Below are 21,537 nucleotides of genomic sequence, written 5' to 3' on the forward strand. Positions count from 1 at the left end.
GTGCCTTGATCTCGTGCGTACATGTGTCCAGGGGTTAAATACACTGAATTTGGCCCTTGGCCTTTCATTGGGTGAAAAGGCATTCGAACCTTTCGCAAACTGAAGAGCCAATCAGCATTAAATGTGGATTCTGCTGATCTGGGGACCCTTTACAGACCGTATGGGTTTTGCCTTACGGTCCGTAAGGCCCTAGTTTGGCAGAATTACAACTTTAGTCCCTGCAGCGCTAAAACTTGGTATTTGATGCGTTTTTGGCACGTTTAAGCTCCGTTAACCCCATTTCAAAGCTCTAAAATGAAGTTAAAGTATAGGGGACCTAAAATATGCTCAAAAATATGTCGGATGTCAGTTCGTTTGGCCGTACGGTCGCGATGTTCGGTTAATTACGACGGAGTGCGCATAAGCGCGAAAGACGATCCAAAAGACGCGACGAATGGATTTTTCTTATGCCAAACACTTAGGCATAATATAAGGATGCTTACATAAATTTTTGGATGTCCGGATGTATTCAGAACGTCAGTTATGCGCGAAAGTGCAAACTTGTGCACTTTTTGACATTTTTGGCCCCTGAATGATCCAAAAGTTTGTTTTAGCATACCAAACCCCTCAAAGCCTATTTCTAAGCCATGTAAAGGATATTTATGGTATGTTTAACTTATGGACATGTTCCGGAATGTTCGTTACAGTTCAAATTGGCATACTTTCGCAGTTTGTCAAGTTTAGTCCCTGTAAGCGAATTAACTTGTTTTTGCCATACCAAAGCCTTCAAAACTTATTTCTAAGTTATGTAAAGGTTATTTAAGGTATGTTGAGTATATGTTGATGTTCCGGAGTATTTGTCGCATTAAACTGAGTACGTTTTCGCACCAGTTTGCGTATAATTCTCTAGAAAGCGATGTAGAGTTTGAAATTGAACAAAAGTCAAAACACGAAAAATGTAAAGCACAACGAAACAAACATTGGGATCAAATAACATTATTTTATTGATAATTGAACTGTTCACAATGATTACAGGCACAGATGTTACACCTGGTAAGAATAGATTTAAGAAACGTCCAGCTAACTGTGTCATATGCTTTCTGGATGTCAATTTTGAAGGCACACCTCGGCTTTCCCTTATGTAAATGATAATTATGCATAATTTCCTGCGTAAGAAGGATGTTGTCCGAGATTTTCCTACCAGGAATAAAAGCCGATTGGCTGATATCAACCAAGCTCGCCAGACTACCTTTAATTCTATCCGACAAGATTTTGCTAATGCATTTAAGAATGACGTTGCAACAGGATATTGGCCTATACTCCAAAACCGATGAAGGAGTAGAAACTTTGGGAACCAATGCAATTATTGTATGGTTAACTTGCTGAAGAAGTTTACCATTCTCAAAAAATTGAAGGATTGCAGCCGAAACTTCATCACCAACTACATCCCAAGCTTTCTTAAAGAATACCGAAGTATAACCATCAGGACCCGGAGCCTTGTTGTCGGCAATACTGAACATGGCCGCCATGACTTCCTCACATGTAACTGGTCGTATCATATGATTAGCTGAACTCTGGCTTACAGTATTAATGAAAAGCCCGTCCATGTTTAATTCTTCTACTGCAGCTTCAATACCCAAAAAATTCGCGTAGTGATCAACTAAAGCTTTCTCAACATCCACTCCTTCATGCTGAACACCATTAGCATCTTTAATCAAGTGAATTTTATTCCTGGCATTTCTGCTTTTAACACAATTGTGAAAAAAAGACGTATTGCCATCACCCGCACTAAGCCAATCAAGCTTAGCTTTTTGTTTCAAAAACGAGTCCTCATCATAAGAAGCACAATGGAACTTCTTTATAAGCTCAGTTTCCTTATCCCGAAGCAACATATCAAATGGATTTAGATCTATCTGGCGGTGGACTTCATCCAACTGCGATCTCAGATCTTTGACTTTAGCATGTAAATTACCTTGAACATGAAGCAACTTCCTTAACGGAGATTTCAGATTTCGAAGCTTCTTTACGACAGAAAGCATCGGAATGCCCTCAATATTTTTGCTCCATTCAGCCACAACACACGCTTTAAACTCATCTTTATTAGCTATAAAGTTTGCAAATTTAAACGGTTTGGGCTTTGGGCGGCAAACCCGATCCAGTTTAAGAATGCACGGCGTATGATCGGAAACCCTATAAGGGTGATATAGCACATGAGCATTTGGAAAAACGTCCAAGAGACTTACATTCCCCATAAACCGGTCTATTTTCTTAAGGATACCAATACCTTCCCTTGGCTTTTGATTCCACGTGAAGTGGAGGCCATGCCCCGGGATATCAAGCAGCTCAGCATCTTGAACACAGTCAAAGAACTCCCTCATACCTATGGACGGAACAGACGAACCATGTAAAACATCATCCAAGTATAGGGCCGAGTTGAAATCACCTAAGACAATCCATGGCTGATTACCAACAACTAACTTATGCTTCATCAACTCTTGCCATAACTCCCGACGCTCCTGATAAGTATTCTTTGCATAGACAAAAGACACAAACACACGAGTATCCTGAGTTATAGGCTTGAGCTTGACATGCACTACCTGATCCGTTTGGGCTAAGACCATAAGGTCAACGATATCGTTGTTCCAACCTATTATGATTCTAGTACCTCTATTACAAACACCCACATTCGAGGTCCACTCCCAATGTTTAAAGACTCTACTGCATATCTTAGAAAGCTTTGACACCTCCACATGAGATTCCAAAATGGCACAAACACTCAAACGGTTATCTTTCACTATTTGTTGAACCTCTCTTTGTTTCAGGGGCCGGTTCAAGCCCCTAATATTCCAAGCTGCAATGCTATCCATAAAAACCCATTTCACCGGGAGTGCTTGCCCCCTCAGAGTTGCCCTTCTTATTTGCTGACATGAATGACGAAATTTCCGTGTAGCATGTATCTATTAATGGTTCCTCACCCTCCAAATTCGGATTCTGATTTTTTGAATTGTCTTCCTTCATATTTGTTCCCTCCAACGTATCTTTTTTCAGCTCTGATGAGCTCTGCCCATTTAGATCATTCGAATTGAATCCATCCCCACCTAATATATCATATTTGTTATGCAAGTTTACTACCGGGTCAGGTTCCTTTAAGTCTCCTTGGTTTTTGGTTCCCGAAGTACTAGCTGCTGCCGTGTTTTGCTTAGGTTTGTAGATAACCTTCGGCCTTTGCTTCTTTTGAGGAAAACCATGTTTGGCATGCTTTCTTTTATCCGTTATGAAGCCCTCATCATCAATTATAACCTACTTAGCTTTCTCCTTGGAAACCCTAGGGCATGAAGAAATATTATGGCCAAATAAACAACAAGTTTCACAACGTTGAGGTTTCCATTCATATTCCACCTTAACTCTTTCCATCACAAACCCTTCTTCATCCATTTTAGGGATGGCAACCACTACATGAGTTTTTAGCTCCTTATCAGCATTTATCTCAACCATTGCACGGGCATAACTCGTTCTTCCCCAATTCTCAATACACATATCCGCCGTATAACTATCTAACCTTTTTGGTATTCCCACTTTTGAGGCCAGCAAACTCAAGCCATCATCTGTATACACAGCCAAAGGAACATTATGTAGCCTAATCCATACTGGAACCGACTTAATGCCCTCCTTCTTTAAACTCACCGACGGACCCCGTATATTCAGGAATAACGGAATCTTCCTAATCAGCCATGGACCATTATCTATAACCTTATGCATACCCTCTTTGGAATCGAATTTGAAAAAGAAAAAACCATCCGAGTTCATCATAAGCTTGACGAATCCATATTTTGCCCATACATTCTTAACATAGTACTCAACTACTGGAAAAGGCAATCTATCACCTAGAAAGTATCCGTAAAGAACATTCTCAAATTTCTTTTGTACCTGTCGAATGGCTTCCTTAGGGATGACAACATCTGCCTCCTCCACACTCTCTAAAGACTCAAGCAGTCTGAAATTTACCTCACGCTTAGCTGACATATTGATCTTCACTCTATCCGCATACGACCCTTGGATACCCTTGATATTCTCTCCCTCCTCAGGATTCTGAACAGATTGAGAACACACCGGATCAACAGGCACTGTGATTTTCGTAAGCTCATCGAAAATGTTGATAGGTTTCGGATCAGGTTGCAAGTTCTGAAAGCTTCCCCGACGTGGTACTAAGGGATTTCCATCAATAGACATAATACGGCTAGCAAAACCCTTAACCAATAATGGCGGCTTACCACGATCATCCTTAGAGTTATTGGCAGCTTTGTTACGTTCATCATGAAGGGACGAATTATAGTTCTCCATTATTAAAAATTCCGCACACCATGCAAAGAAAGAAAAATGCACAAGAATCAACAAACTTTACGGCAACAGTGGCAATAAAACCCTAGAACAAAGAAAAAGAAAACCCTAATCTCAACTTCAAAAGATTAGAAACCTAGGTGAAGTCTAGCAACCCTACTCAGAAGGCACGACAACACCCCAGTACCTAACCCAAATCGATCAAGATCAAGATTAAGATTGCAAAGAAAGAATTAGGGTTTCTAGATGAAATCGCCAAAATCGCCTAGGCACCAGAGAAAAGCCATTTAAGTTCACTCAACTTTGTTGTTGACTCGTTATATTTTTAATAACTTGGTTAAAAATAATGAAGTCTTCACATATTTATTAGGACTTTAAAGACCCCATTTTTATTATATTTTTAAATCAAAATCTTCTCTTTAAACCACTTTGTTTACTAAACTTTTAGGATGCTCATAATAAAAATCATGGTTGTTATTCTTTATAAAAGTCACTTATGTGTAATAAATCATTTTTAAGTTGTAGTAAAGTTCATGGATCAAGAGGTTGATGATCTGGTTTAGATTTAAACATTACCATGTTTAAATCATCATTTATATTATTAATCATACAAGATCACCCACTTAAAACAACTTACTTTAACATAATCAACATAATTTATGCTAACTAGCTATCACAAATCTAATAAATCAACACACAATATAGTTATATTTAGTGTTTATTAGCTTTGAGGTTAGGGTTTTTGGTGTGATTTTTATTAATCTTTAAGATGATCAACTTGTACATTTGTAATCTACTAGTAATAAGGAACTTAAATATGATGGTTTGAGAGCTTACAAATTCGCACAAGCTAAATAAGAATATTAAGAAGAGATTTAAGCTCCAACCAAGCTCCTAATGATTCTCCACCCTTGCAACTTCTTTAAACCATCATGGAAGGGTCTTGTAGTTCATAAAATAGGTTATTTTGTCACACCCCGACCACGTAGAACATACAAAACGTGGCGGAAATGTCGGGGAGTGTTGTAACAGAATCAATTGTTTCAAATCCATGGTAAACGAAGTTTCGTTTTATTAATCAAACATGAAAGTTTACACTGTCTTAAACAAGAACCAAAGAATACATAACATAAATTAACTAGTTCTTGTCTCGTTTTAAGTCACTAAGGCACAGGTCCGCCTAAGTATGTCTCTATAAGTCCTATGCATCATCTCCTGAAAACACATGTGAAAATAGGTACATCAGCATAAAAATGCCTGTGAGATACATTGGTTTTATGAAGACGGAATTCATGACTTATGTTTGAGAAAATGTTTGGTCATGAACCTTGTAATTTGCTTTATCTTGTAAATCATTTGAAAAATGATAAAATCAGATGATATGTATAAATAAGAAGACACTGTATGGTTAAACGGATAACCATGTAAAATGTGTTTGTATAAGATAAGTTGTTGTAAAACAATGTCTCGTGAAAAGTGTGTTATTTGTATAAAATGTCATATGTCTCAAATTGAAATGATTCAAATAACGCTACGATATGTAATACCATACAAACACTTATATATAGGAAGTACCAGCGGCGTATCCACCATGCTTGTATCATATTACACACGCCTCGTTACTTAATCACTTACCCAAACCATCCACCATGTAAGATTGTTCTTGTATAACTCAATTGTTTATTGTGTAAACCATGTCAAATGTCTATGTTCAATGTAAATCACCAAATGTGTATGTCAATGTCAACGTGTTTATGTTCAATGTAAATCATGTAATGTGTATCCCAAAATGTATCATGTATGGTAAGCGAAATGTATCAACTTAAACCATATGTAAAATGCACAAAACAAGTCGTTGAAGTAAAACGTGGTTTAAATCAACTTTATGTTCTATGGAAAAATGCATGCTCTATTGATATTAACATTTATGCAGTATTGTGAAATATGCATACATCCAAGCCTTGAGACTGTGGCGATAAACCCTTAAACAAATTAAAGGTTTATCTAAGTTATGTATATCGAATTCGGTCATTCCTTCCAATCCTATCAAACCCAGGATTTCAGAAATGGGAGTTGTCAATTCCTATGGTACCACTACCTACTAACGAACGGCGTGATCAATGTTAATGAATGTATTGTCCCATGTTAAACAAACCAAATGTCATAACAAAATGAAGGCATGTGATGTAAACAATTGTACTAAGTATGCTAAGTAAACATACGAAACAGAAATGTTCATGTAAATCAATGTGCCCATATGCTGAGTAAACATATGCAGCAGAAATGTTCATGTAAATCAATGTGCCCATATGCTGAGTAAACATATGCAGCAGAAATGTTCATGTAAATCAATGTGTCCATATGCTGAGTAAACATATGCAACAGAAATGTAATGTAAATCAATGTACTAAGTACGCACACAATGGGCATACATAGCATAAAATGTAATGAAATCATGTACTATAATGTACTAATGAGCATAGCAGATATACGATGTGAAAACATGGAAAGCATGAAAGTAACAGATAGACACATGTGTTTCACCCCAAAACAGTTTAGAAAACAGTAAAAGTGGGGTTCAATGTACTCACCTGAGATTGCTTTGAGTTCTGGTATAATAACCAGATAATGCTAAAGATCACGGGATATCAAACGGCACCTAATAGGTAGCTATGTTAATATACCGGACCAAAATCGGAAGGATCGGATAGTATGCGGGTTCGTAAACCAAACGAGTATGGAGACTCGTGTAATATTGTTTAACAAAGCCTACATACTAAAATGAAACTTAACCTAGGTGCTTGCGACCCATCACGACCCGTTTAGGTAGCTTATGCTACCTTACGCGTCGTTCGCGTAGAACGCGTTCGGAACGCCTAACATCGCGACCACAAGGTATAGCCTCGGAAGGTTATAGCTATGGTCACCTAATGTGTTTGGTCGGATCCTAATGATCGACCAAATGGGTCGGGTTCGAAAGTATAAGCGATGGTTTAGATCGCTTACCTTACGACCCTATAAAAGCACTAAACTAAAAGTGACGAGCTAAGCATGTTAGAACATGCTTAACTAAGTTTAGAAAACAGGTTTGGCATCAAAACAAACGGCTTTGATGCTCACGAGTAGTTTGGTTACAAAATACGCAAGAATGCGCATTTTGGTCGAAACTACGACTCGTCACTGAGCCTAGATAACGTGGTGACCAGTAGGTATAGTCACTACGGACTATAACCATCGTGATCACGCTCACGTTATGAAGTTCCATGAACTTCGCATCGACCATAAGCTGGTCAATGCAGAAAGTAAACAAAACGTTGACTTTCGGACTCGAAAAGCTTTAAAACAACGAAAGAATACTTACGGAGGGTCCCTGAATGCTAATCTAGACCAAAATGGCTTAGGTATGAAACAATGGTTCCAACTTAGAGCCTTAAGATCAGATTGTGTGGGTTTTGAGCAAAATGGGGGGGGGTATTTATAGGAAAAGTGGAACCGTTAGGATCGTTTCTTGGATTTCGTGCCACGATCTTGTCCGTCCACTTGTCACAATGTTGTGGTAAGTCAGAGGTTGCCCCTCATTTGCTGGAAGAGGCAAGGGCCATTTGGCCTTTCGAAACTTGAAGAGCCAATCAGCATTTAATGTGGGTTCTGCTATACTGGGGACTCCTTACGGACCGTATGGCTTATGGCTTACGGTCCGTAAGCCCCTAGTTTGGCAAAATTGCAGTTTTGGTCCCTGCAGCACCAAAACTTGGTATTTGATGCGTTTTTGGCACGTTTAAGCCCCGTTAACCTCATTTCAAAGCTCTAAAATGATATTAAAGTATAGGGAACTTAAAATGTGCTCAAAAATATGTCGGATGTCGGTTCGTTTGGCCGTACGGTCGCGATGTTCGGTTAATTACGACGGAATGCGCATAAGCGCGAAAGACGATCCAAATTGCGCGACGAATGGATTTTTCTCATGCCATAAACTAAGGCATAATATAAGGATGCTTACATAAATTTTTGGATGTCCGGATGTATTCAGAACGTAAGGTATGCGCAAAAGTGCAAACTTGTGCACTTTTTTGACACTTTTAGCCCCTGAATGATCCAAAAGTTTGTTTTAGCATACCAAACCTCTCAAAGCCTATTTCTAAGCTATGTAAAGGATATTTATGGTATGTTTAACTTATGTACATGTTCCGGAATGTTTGTTACAGTTCAAATTGGCATACTTTCGCAGTTTGTCAAGTTTAGTCCCTGTAAGCGAATTAACTTGTTTTTGCCATACCAAAGCCTTCAAAACTTATTTCTAAGTTATGTAAGGGTTATTTAACGTATGTTGAGTATATGTTGATGTTCCGGAGTATTTGTCGCATTAAACTGAGTACGTTTTATGCACCAGTTTGCGTATAATTCTCCAGAAAGCGATCTAGAGCTTGAAATCGAACAAGAGTTGATATGTGCAAACGATACACATATTTATACAAGTCCAAATTATGAAATACAATATTTCATTGGTTTGGCATTTGTTTGATGGTTGAAGTGACACAGGTGTCACAGTCTCCCCTACTTTAGGAAATTTCGTCCCGAAATTTAGTTTTTAGAGGAAACTTGTGAAGACAGCTGTGACGGTTTCGCTTTCAGACAAATCCATTGAACCCTTAGGTAAAACCCGGGGCCATGTTAGGATCCTTAGCGAAAATTTCAACCCACAAAGTGAAGTCCTTGTAGTAACAAAACATGGAGTTTCGAACTACGGGCAGGAGAACGTTTCCCGTGAAGAGTTATCATAGGAAACTTGTGTGTGTTTGAAATCAGTATTGGGGAGTGCAAGGATAAATGACATGGGTCAAAATCCAAGACTTCTCCCATATCATTACTCTTGTCTCTGTAGGCCTTAACACATGACATAACTTCCTGTGGTTTCTGTGCACTGAATTCCATAATTATGTAGGCCTCCATAATTACGTACTTCCTTGCACAGTCCGCACAGTTCATTTCATAATGCGTATGGGAAAAAAAATCAAACGAATAATCTCTTCAGCTAAACTACCCAAGAGAAATATTTAACTACATCAACGTAGGATGTCTTTAACTAGATTGTCGAACCAATCTATTTAACTTAGATCGACGTAGGATCTCTTTAACTAGACCACCCGAGGGCCTCTTTAACTATATCAACGCATGACATCTTTAACTAGATTGTCGAACCAATCTCTTTAACTTAGATCGACGTAGGATCTCTTTAACTAGACCACCAGAGGGCCTCTTTAACTATATCAACGCATGATATCTTTAACTAGATTGCCGAACCAATCTCTTTAACTAGATCAACGAATGATCTCTTTAACTAAACTACCCAAAAGGAATCTTTAACTACATCAACACATGATGTCTTTAAACTTTGGAATAGTACTTTACAATCCAAGGGTTTTAACTGTAATGTTGAAGCCCATTAAGGATTTGAGGTAGTACCTTTAGATATCCTACTACGAGTCCCTCATATGAAGGTATGAAAGATTCTACGAGGATTTGGATAGCGAATATTCAGAGTATACAAAAACACAAAATGCATAAATGGAAAGACAAGATGCATAAACACATAGTCACATAACCACAAAATTGTTTATCCAGATCTTTAATTTGTTAATTTGTTTTGTTGATTACGTACATGCATTTAAAGCACACTAGGAATCCATTTCATGGATTTCATTCGGTACTTTAAACATTAGCAAGAATCTAACTATGAAGATAGAAAGATCTCCTATAAATTCGATTTCGTTTTCAAGAAAACGCAATTTTCGAATTTAGGTACAATGATTTTTGAATATACGGAAATACCCTTAGGTACCCTATTAAGAATTTATAGTGGTACTTTGGGTATTCGTGGAAAACATAGGAGATAATAAAGTGGAAGAAATTACGGGGTAGTCTGTTCTTCAAGGAATACGGTTCCTTGATTGTCGGTATTGTAGAGGATACGTTGTTTATACATGACATCACATTTGTACATTGCAATGTAAAATAAAAAGGATTTATTTATAAACAACAACAACTATTTCATGGGCCTTGACTACAAAAGAAAATAATACATAAGGCTTGATTATCTCTAAACAACATTGTCTTCTAGTTGTTCCGATGCTCATCCTTGCGCTGGATTCGCATTAGCAGTCTTTGGGCAATTTCTTTGGAAATGACCCATCTCGCCACAGTTGAAACAAGAACCTGGTAGGAAACGACCTTGAGCGGGATTGTTGCCAGCTTGGTTTGGTGCAGCTGCGGCTGCGCAAACTCTTGCTGTATGGCCTATAAGTCCACAAGTTTGGCATTTGCGGCACTTTACATTGACATGATGATGGAGGCTACATTGGTTGCACAAGGGTGCAGTTCCGTTGTATGGCTTCCTAGCAGGGGGTTGAGCTGGTCGGTTGGGGATGTCTTGACCATTGCGAGTGACCACGGCGAAGTTCTGAGAAGCCTTTAGCTTCCTTGACCTCTTAGGGGATCCAGTCTGTTCATCCATGGTCTTTGATTCCTTGATTAGTTTCTTGGCTGGTGGTGCAGGCTTGACTTCCGCTTCCTTTGGTGGCCTTTGAGTGGCTTCATTGTCAAGACGAGAGGCTTCATTGTTGAGACGAGACATGGCAAAGCCTAATTCAACAGTCTTCAGAATTACTTCGCCTATCCGCTGGGCAAATTTGGCAGTCTGCTCGGATATCTGTGCATCGTTTGCGATGAAGAGACATTCTGGAGGAATTGAAGGATATAGGGGGAACAAATGAAATGTTATCTGTAAATAAAACAAGATGACAATGTATAGAAATTGCGATCATTTGTTTGTTACCTAAGGCAAACAAATGAGACGGTGACTAATCAAAGTAAGCGGGTCATATTAATGTATCACTGAAGACATGCTTGCCTATAAGTGAACACTCACCCCAAGAGTTCCTAGGTAAGAGTGACTGGTCCGATAATGTGGATTTGTACGAACACTCTAACCTTAGACAGAAATCCCAGGGTACAGGCATTCACTCTTCCAGTTCGCACGTGTTCACACTATTTAGGACCCAAAACTTTGACGAGAGTTTTGAAAATTCAAAGGGGTTCAAAACCTTATAACAGAGGGTTCAAAACCTAGTAATCAATCATCCTAGAACAAATGATTGGTTTTCAAAGCGGTTTTGAAATTTATGTTCTTGTTGTGGTCGTCGCCTAAGGATAGGTGACGGTATTGTTTTATGACTAAACGCAAGTGAACTCGCGTTAGGGTCCTAGGAAGGTTATAGACTAGGTCAAAGCATTACTAATAACCTAATTCCCTACAACCATTGGCTCTGATACCATCTTTTCTGTCACACCCCGACCACGTAGAACATACAAAACGTGGCGGAAATGTCGGGGAGTGTTGTAACAGAATCAATTGTTTCAAATCCATGGTAAACGAAGTTTCGTTTTATTAATCAAACATGAAAGTTTACACTGTCTTAAACAAGAACCAAAGAATACATAACATAAATTAACTAGTTCTTGTCTCGGTATAAGTCACTAAGGCACAGGTCCGCCTAAGTATGTCTTGATAAGTCCTATGCATCATCTCCTGAAAACACATGTGAAAATAGGTACGTCAGCATAAAAATGCCTGTGAGATACATTGGTTTTATGAAGACGGAATTCATGACTTATGTTTGAGAAAATGTTTGGTCATGAACCTTGTAATTTGCTTTATCTTGTAAATCATTTGAAAAACGATAAAATCAGATTATATGTATAAATAAGAAGACACTGTATGGTTAAACGGATAACCATGTAAAATGTGTTTGTATAAGATAAGTCGTTGTAAAACAATGTCTCGTGAAAAGTGTGTTATTTGTATAAAATGTCATATGTCTCAAAGTGAAATGATTCAAATAATGCTACGATATGTAATACCATACAAACACTTATATATAGGAAGTACCAGCGGCGTATCCACCATGCTTGTATCATATTACACACGCCTCGTTACTTAATCACTTACCCAAACCATCCACCATGTAAGATTGTTCTTGTATAACTCAATTGTTTATTGTGTAAACCATGTCAAATGTCTATGTTCAATGTAAATCACCAAATGTGTATGTCAATGTCAACGTGTTTATGTTCAATGTAAATCATGTAATGTGTATCCCAAAATGTATCATGTATGGTAAGCGAAATGTATCAACTTAAACCATATGTAAAATGCACAAAACAAGTCGTTGAAGTAAAACGTGGTTTAAATCAACTTTATGTTCTGTGGAAAAATGCATGCTCTATTGATATTAACATTTATGCAGTATTGTGAAATATGCATACATCCAAGCCTTGAGACTGTGGCGATAAACCCTTAAACAAATTAAAGGTTTATCTAAGTTATGTATATCGAATTCGGTCATTCCTTCCAATCCTATCAAACCCAGGATTTCAGAAATGGGAGTTGTCAATTCCTATGGTACCACTACCTACTAACGAACGGCGTGATCAATGTTAATGAATGTATTGTCCCATGTTAAACAAACCAAATGTCATAACAAAATGAAGGCATGTGATGTAAACAATTGTACTAAGTATGCTAAGTAAACATACGAAACAGAAATGTTCATGTAAATCAATGTGCCCATATGCTGAGTAAACATATGCAGCAGAAATGTTCATGTAAATCAATGTGCCCATATGCTGAGTAAACATATGCAACAGAAATGTTCATGTAAATCAATGTGTCCATATGCTGAGTAAACATATGCAACAGAAATGTAATGTAAATCAATGTACTAAGTACGCACACAATGGGCATACATAGCATAAAATGTAATGAAATCATGTACTATAATGTACTAATGAGCATAGCAGATATACGATGTGAAAACATGGAAAGCATGAAAGTAACAGATAGGCACATGTGTTTCACCCCAAAACAGTTTAGAAAACAGTAAAAGTGGGGTTCAATGTACTCACCTGAGATTGCTTTGAGTTCTTGTATAATAACCAGATAATGCTAAAGATCACGGGATATCAAACGGCACCTAATAGGTAGCTATGTTAATATACCGGACCAAAATCGGAAGGATCGGATAGTATGCGGGTTCGTAAACCAAACGAGTATGGAGACTCGTGTAATATTGTTTAACAAAGCCTACATACTAAAATGAAACTTAACCTAGGTGCTTGCGACCCATCACGACCCGTTTAGGTAGCTTATGCTACCTTACGCGTCGTTCGCGTAGAACGCGTTCGGAACGCCTAACATCGCGACCACAAGGTATAGCCTCGGAAGGTTATAGCTATGGTCACCTAATGTGTTTGGTCGGATCCTAATGATCGACCAAATGGGTCGGGTTCGAAAGTATAAGCGATGGTTTAGATCGCTTACCTTACGACCCTATAAAAGCACTAAACTAAAAGTGACGAGCTAAGCATGTTAGAACATGCTTAACTAAGTTTAGAAAACAGGTTTGGCATCAAAACAAACGGCTTTGATGCTCACGAGTAGTTTGGTTACAAAATACGCAAGAATGCGCATTTTGGCCGAAACTACGACTCGTCACTGAGCCTAGATAACGTGGTGACCAGTAGGTATAGTCACTACGGACTATAACCATCGTGATCACGCTCACGTTATGAAGTTCCATGAACTTCGCATCGACCATAAGCTGGTCAATGCAGAAAGTCAACAAAACGTTGACTTTCGGACTCAAAAAGCGATAAAACAACGAAAGAATACTTACGGAGGGTCCCCGAATGCTAATCTAGACCAAAATGGCTTAGGTATGAAACAATGGTTCCAACTTAGAGCCTTAAGATCAGATTGTGTGGGTTTTGAGCAAAATGGGGGGGTATTTATAGGAAAAGTGGAACCGTTAGGATCGTTTCTTGGATTTCGTGCCACGATCTTGTCCGTCCACTTGTCACAATGTTGTGGTAAGTCAGAGGTTGCCCCTCATTTGCTGGAAGAGGCAAGGGCCATTTGGCCTTTCGAAACTTGAAGAGACAATCAACATTTAATGTGGGTTCTGCTGTACTGGGGACTCCTTACGGACCGTATGGCTTATGGCTTACGGTCCGTAAGCCCCTAGTTTGGCAGAATTGCAGTTTTGGTCCCTGCAGCACCAAAACTTGGTATTTGATGCGTTTTTGGCACGTTTAAGCCTCTTTAACCTCATTTCAAAGCTCTAAAATGATGTTAAAGTATAGGGAACTTAAGATGTGCTCAAAAATATGTCGGTTGTCGGTTCGTTTGGCCGTACGGTCGCGATGTTCGGTTAATTACGACGGAATGCGCATAAGCGCGAAAGACGATCCAAATTGCGCGACGAATGGATTTTTCTCATGCCATACACTAAGGCATAATATAAGGATGCTTACATAAATTTTTGGATGTCCGGATGTATTCAGAACGTAAGGTATGCGCAAAAGTGCAAACTTGTGCACTTTTTTGACACTTTTAGCCCCTGAATGATCCAAAAGTTTGTTTTAGCATACCAAACCCCTCAAAGCCTATTTCTAAGCTATGTAAAGGATATTTATGGTATGTTTAACTTATGGACATGTTCCGGAATGTTTGTTACAGTTCAAATTGGCATACTTTCGCAGTTTGTCAAGTTTAGTCCCTGTAAGCGAATTAACTTGTTTTTGCCATACCAAAGCCTTCAAAACTTATTTCTAAGTTATGTAAGGGTTATTTAATGTATGTTGAGTATATGTTGATGTTCCGGAGTATTTGTCGCATTAAACTGAGTACGTTTTATGCACCAGTTTGCGTATAATTCTCCAGAAAGCGATCTAGAGCTTGAAATCGAACAAGAGTTGATATGTGCAAACGATACACATATTTATACAAGTCCAAAGTATGAAATACAATATTTCATTGGTTTGGCATTTGTTTGATGGTTGAAGTGACACAGGTGTCACATATTTAGTGGATGAAAAATGGTAAAAAGAGGGTGTTTGGGCTGCCGTAAGTTAGGGAGAAGGGAAGAAAGTGTTGGTGAATTTTTTTTTAGTGTGAAAAATGATAAGGAATGTAGTGTAGGTTCTTAATAGTTATTCATGCCCATGACAAATCTTCTCAAATCTAATACACCACACCATTTTATCCATAACCATCATTATAATCCAAGTTGGTGAAATCTTGTGGGGCCCTTGGTATGACCGAATTTGGCAAGGAGGGAAATAAAATGATTTTTTTTTATAAAAGGTGTTAACTATATAGATTTTTAGGTGTTTAAATTAAGTATAATAATTTGGAATTGTCTTGCATCATTAAGGGGTAATCAAGAGTTTAAGATGCTAAGTGATATTAATTATATCACTAGACTAGTTGGTATTAGTTTCAGATGGTAAAAATACCACTAGTTCGCTCATCGGTTCGATACCGGGTGGTATACGAAAGATGAAATATAGTACCGGGAGCTATGGTTTTAATTTACCATCGACGGTATGGCGTTTACTTAGGGTGCTTACGACGCCAAAATATGGTTAACTAGTTCCCTAGACTAGTGTAAGTTGCATTTTGATATCTTGAATGCTTTCCGTCTAGGCGTCAGCTAGTTTACGACACTTTTATTTCGTACCGACGAAGGTCTGTCGCAAGTTGTTATTCCACCGTCAAGCGAAGCATGAGGTGATTCCGAGTCCCAAAATAGGCTGAACTAGTTCACTAGTTTCTTCGTTTGGTTGTTTTGTGGCGAAAATACCGCTTACTAGTTTTTCGGGTCGATAACGAATAAGTTATGTGTATATCGATATAGTACCGGAAGCTTGTTATTTTGGACACTACAATGATATTTCCAAAGTGTTTTAGCGTATATGTCATCAATTATCACCATTCCGAAGTTCCAGAAATGCTTAATTATAATTTCGGACGAGTTAAATATGTCATATTTTTAGCGAAACGGATGTTTTAGTGATCAGGGCGTTGTACCGGAAAGTCTTATATTTTTGCAAGATATGTTTTCATATTAGTGTTTTCTTATGTATATGGACTCAGTCATGTTATTCGTGTGTCGTTTTTCATTGTTTCGTTCGGTTTTCACGGTTTGCTGGCATGAATAGTGTAACCGTGAATAGTGCACGCAGCACTTTTTACCAACACTTTTAGGACATTGTTTGTTTGGTTTTGCATTACGACGAAAACCAACATATGTTTTAGCTTTGTTTTCTTGTCCTAACATTGTTATCCAGTATACGACACAGTTACGTAATCAAATTACACTAAATGCATGAGATTATGTAAATAAACATAGTGATTAGATTGTACGGAATTGCCGGTTATTTGCCAGTTGTCACATTCTCCCCCTGTTAAAAAGAATTTCGTCCCGAAATTCAAGTTGAGTTATCCTTTGCAGGATTCTTCACGAACATGTGGGAATATTTTTGCATTGATCAGATCTTCACGTTCCCAGGTATACTCGAGTCCGTGACGTGAGTTCCAGCGGACCTTTACTGGTTTGATATGACTCCTCCTTGTCTTGTGGACTTTCCAGTCCATAACCTCAACGGGTTCTTTAGTAAACTGGAGTTTGTCATCCACGTGAATCCCATCCGCTGGGATGATAACTGTTTTCGTTGGTTGGACTTTTCTTTAAGATTCGACACATGAAATGTGTCTTGTATGTTATTGAGTTCTTCTGGGAACTTTTGCTTGTAAGCAACTATACTAACCTTTGCCAGAATTTCGAAAGGCCCAATGTATTTTGGGTTTAGTTTTCCGCTTTTCCCGAATCTAGCTACGCCTTTCCAAGGTGAGACTTTTAATAAGACTTTGTCTCCGACCTTGAAGGATAATGGTTTACGTCTTCTGTCCGCGTAGCTCTTTTGTCTGTCACGAGCCGCTTTGATATGGTCTCGTATCTTTGCTATCTTGTCAGTAGTCTCTTGGACTAGTTCCGGGCCAATGAGTTGTTTGTCTCCGACTTCCGCCCAACACAGCGGTGATCGACACTTTCGTCCGTATAGTGCTTCGTATGGGGCGGATTTGATGCTTGTGTGATAACTGTTATTATAGGAAAACTCTACCAGAGGTAAATGAGTATCCCAGTTTCCGCCCAAATTCATCACACAGGCGCGGATCATGTCTTCCAACGTTTGGATGGTTCGTTCGCTTTGCCCATCGGTTTGCGGATGAAATGCTGTGCTTAGATCCAAACACGATCCAAGCGATTTTTGAAATGATTGCCATATTCTTGACACAAAGCGACCATCGTGATCCGAGATTATTGAAATAGGCACTCCATGACATGCTATTATCTCTTTGAGATAAAGTTCTGCTAACTTCTCTATACTGTCTTTCTCGCGAATTGGCAAGAAGTGAGTGACTTGGTTAATCGATCGACGATAACCCAAATCATGTCATGACCTCGAGAGGTCCGTGGGGGTCCTGTAATGAAATCCATTGATATTTGTTCCCATTTCCAAACGGGAATCTCGGGTTGTTGTAATAGTACAGATGGCTTTTGATTCTCGGCCTTGACCTTTGCACAAGTTAGGCATTTCCCAACGTAGGTCGCAATATCTCCTTTGAGATTAGGCCACCAGTAATATTCCTTTACATCCTGATACATCTTATCAGATCTGGGATGTATTGAATATTTTGACTTATGTGCTTCATCCAACACTAAGTCTCGCAATCTGCCAAAGTAAGGAATCCAGATTCTTCCCATGAAGTACCTTGTGCCATCTTTGATCTCTTCCAGTCGTTTCTCTAATCCTTGCAAGGATTCTGCTTGGATGTTCTCTGGCTATAGAGCTTCTACTTGTGCATCATGCACACACACGAGTAGTGAAGTTCGTCTGAATGGTTAACTCTAAAGCTCGTACTCGTAATGTTTTGACTTTCTCTTTCCGGCTCAAAGCATCCGCCACAACATTTGTTTTGCCCGGATGATACTTGATTTAAGAGTCATAGTCATTCAACAATTCTACCCATCGCCGTTGGCGCATGTTTAATTCTTTTTTATTGAATATATGTTGAAGACTTTTATGGTCTGTGAATATGGTACACTTAGTACCATAAAGATAATGGCGCCAAATTTTTAAAGCGAATACCACTGCGCCCAACTCTAGGTCGTGAGTGGTATAATTCTTTTCCTGAACTTTCAACTGTCGTGACGCGTACGCGATGACTTTTTCACGTTGCATTAATACGCAACGCAAGCCTTGGTGCGATGCATCATAATACACAACAAAGTCATCGGTGCCGTCAGGGAGTGATAAGATTGGCGCTTGGCATAGTTTATCTTTGAGCGTTTGGAATGCCATTTCTTGTTTTTCACCCCAATCGAACTTTCTATCTTGTTGAGTGAGCGAGGTTAGCGGTTGAGCCATTTTAGAAAAATTCTCAACGAATCTACGATAGTATCCTGCTAAGACTAGAAATTGTCTTACTTCTGTTAGGGTCTTGGGAGCGTTTCAGTTCTTTATGGCTTCTATCTTAGCTGGGTCCACATGTATTCCATTCTCATTCACAACGTGACCGAGAAATTGGACCTCGCGAATCCAAAATTCGCATATTGAGAATTTGACATACAATTGTTCTCTCTTAAGTAGCTCCAGAGTAGTTCTCAAGTGTTGTTCATGTTCCGCCTTGGTTCATGAGTATATTAAAATGTCATCAATGAATACGATCACGAACTTGTCGAGATATGGCTTAGATACCCGATTCATCAAATCCATGAATACGGCGGGAGCGTTTGTTAAGCCAAAGGGCATAACAAGGAACTAGTAATGCCCATAGCGAGTCCTGAACGCTATCATAGGAATGCTTTCCTCTTGGATCCTCAGCTGATGGTATTCGGATCTTAGATCAATTTTGGAATAGAAGCTAGAACCTTGTAACTGATCGAACAAGTTGTCAATCCTTGGTAAAGGATCCCGGTTCTTTATGGTTAACTTGTTCAGTTCTCGGTAATCTATACACATTCGAAAGGTTCCGTCTTTCTGCTTGACAAATAGCACCGGAGCTCCCCAAGGTGAGAAACTCGGTCTATTGAATCCTTTGTCAAACAATTCTTGAAACTGAATAAATAATTCCTGCATCTCCGAGGGTGCGAGTCTATATGAAGCTTTTACCACCGGTGCAGCTCCTGGCACAAGATCGATACTGAATTCAACTTGTCACTGCGGAGGTAGTCCCGGCAAGTCTTCTGGAAAGACTTCAGGGTATTTCCTTACCACATGGATGTCCTCCACCTTGCGCTACTCGACCTTCTTTTCGACCACATGGACAAGAAAGGTGATGCATCCTGTTCTCAGACTCTTCCGAGCCTTCATACAGTTGTTGGTCAGCAGCCGTGTGTCGTGTTTCTCTCCGTGCACCAAAAGATGTTCTCTCGTCAGACAGGGGGAAAAAGAATAATAGTTTTCGCAGCACAACTACTTCTGCTCGGTTGTCGGCCAACCAGTCTATGCTAGAAGTTAAGTCGTAACAACCTAATTGAATGAGTGAAAAGTCGTTACTGAATTTTCGTGCTCCAAGTTCGAGTGTGCATCCTTTGATGTCTTTCCTGACTTGACTAATTTACCATTGGTCAATCCTATTGAATGGGAGGACGTCTTGTTTACTTGACTCGGCCAAGCATACTTTGAATTTTATGGGGATGAAGCCAATACCGACACCGGTGTTAAACAAAACGGATGCAACGGGTCGGTTGATAAGAACGTATCGGTGACCCTTAATGACTTCACATGACTTCGCTAATTCCTCATTAGCTAACTTGATAGAGTAAGACATGTTTAACCTACATGACTCTAATTCGTGTATATGCTTGGTATCTAAAGACACTAAGTTAAGCCGGCGTTGGTATCCAAGGAATTGATACATGATGGTTGTAGAGTAGAGCATACCCCTGGACTTGCTTACTCACTAGCTTGATTCATCCTTAACCATCCATGCTCGTAGTGACCTCCTTGCCACAGTAAAACCACCTTGTTCATTTGTTTATGTTTTGTGCCAAGTCTCACCACACTGTTACTCTTGTCACTTTTGCAAGTGCCCTCATGATGAAAGTTTCACCTATCTCATTCCGAATTTTGACAAGTTATTAGCATACTTCTTAATGCGAGCATCGATTATGGCAGTAATCGCCTTCGCTTTGCGTGTCACGGGATTTCTCTTTCTCTTAACACCCTCCTTGGGCAGTCCCCCATCCTCACCACATCCTTGGCGAGACTAACTGAGAGAGTTACTTGAAAATAAATCTAGTTAGGGTGACATGATGTGATCATGATTCGGATCTCAGGGCTAAACCCCAAATGTAGCGCTTAGTGCGTTTAGATTCGAGTGTTATCCAATATGCAATCAATCCTTGACAGATTGTTGAGGCGTCGGGGTAACTAACAACATTAGCTCTAATCATGATCGAGTTCTAGAGCTCGGTTTCCAAACTTGGAATTTTTCCCACTAGCGAGCAATACTCTTCTCGCTTAAGATTCTTGAGTTCTTCCCACAATAACCTCTTGTTGTATTACTCCCTATAGTTTGCACTTGGAGATTCCACCAAGTTAGCGCCTCATTCAACAGAAGGCTATTACTTTACCCAAAATGTTTACTTAGGAGTACATTTATTAGCAAGGTTAACTGACTTCCTTGTCTTTATCTAACGGATAGAACTCACCGCACCTTCCGTATCAATGAGGTCTCGCGGCTTATAATCCGGAAAAGCCTTAGGATTAAAATCTGGTGTGATTGCATCTCCAAGTGTGGCATTGCCACTCATTCTCGTCCCATCGGGATTTGAACTACTTGAACTACCGGTACCACCAGTACCATCACTAGTGTCGACTAGACAACCTCATGTTGTTCCATATGACCTCTAGTTCAACTTTAATAGTAGGGCGCTGATTAACTGACCCTCTTCTAGGCGTAGATTTTCTTGTCGATGCCACGTTGTTTCCGATACATAGTATCATTAGGTCTAGACTTTTAGTTGGACAGATATAGCCTATCATGCGCCTAAGAATTAAGAATGTGATTGGTCATGGAAACCTCAAGACAGCGTTGCTCTGGTATGTTTGAATAATGATATACATGAATAAATGCATTCCAAAATGCATAGTACCTCTTGAGTGTATTAGCCATGTGCCTAAATGGGAAAAGAAGTAATTTGTTGAGAAGGAGAAACCAAATGGTCGTCTCCAATTTTTACAACGTGTATCCAATACTTCATGGATCTCGATCGCCCAAAGTAGGAAAAATCCTTCGCCGCACTAGCCCGTGTG

The 21,537-nt window shown here is 39.2% G+C and overlaps 1 protein-coding gene across 1 annotated transcript; it reads right to left on the minus strand.

The window, feature by feature from the left end:
• Window positions 1-3,279: 3,279 nt before the first annotated feature.
• Window positions 3,280-4,320, minus strand: LOC110893589. Its single transcript, XM_022140689.1, has one exon. It carries the CDS (start codon window positions 4,318-4,320, stop codon window positions 3,280-3,282), a length of 1,041 nt encoding a protein of 346 aa, XP_021996381.1.
• Window positions 4,321-21,537: the final 17,217 nt, after the last annotated feature.

Source organism: Helianthus annuus, chromosome 2 (genome assembly GCF_002127325.2).
Source record: "Helianthus annuus cultivar XRQ/B chromosome 2, HanXRQr2.0-SUNRISE, whole genome shotgun sequence".
In the NCBI taxonomy this organism is placed as follows: domain Eukaryota; kingdom Viridiplantae; phylum Streptophyta; class Magnoliopsida; order Asterales; family Asteraceae; genus Helianthus; species Helianthus annuus.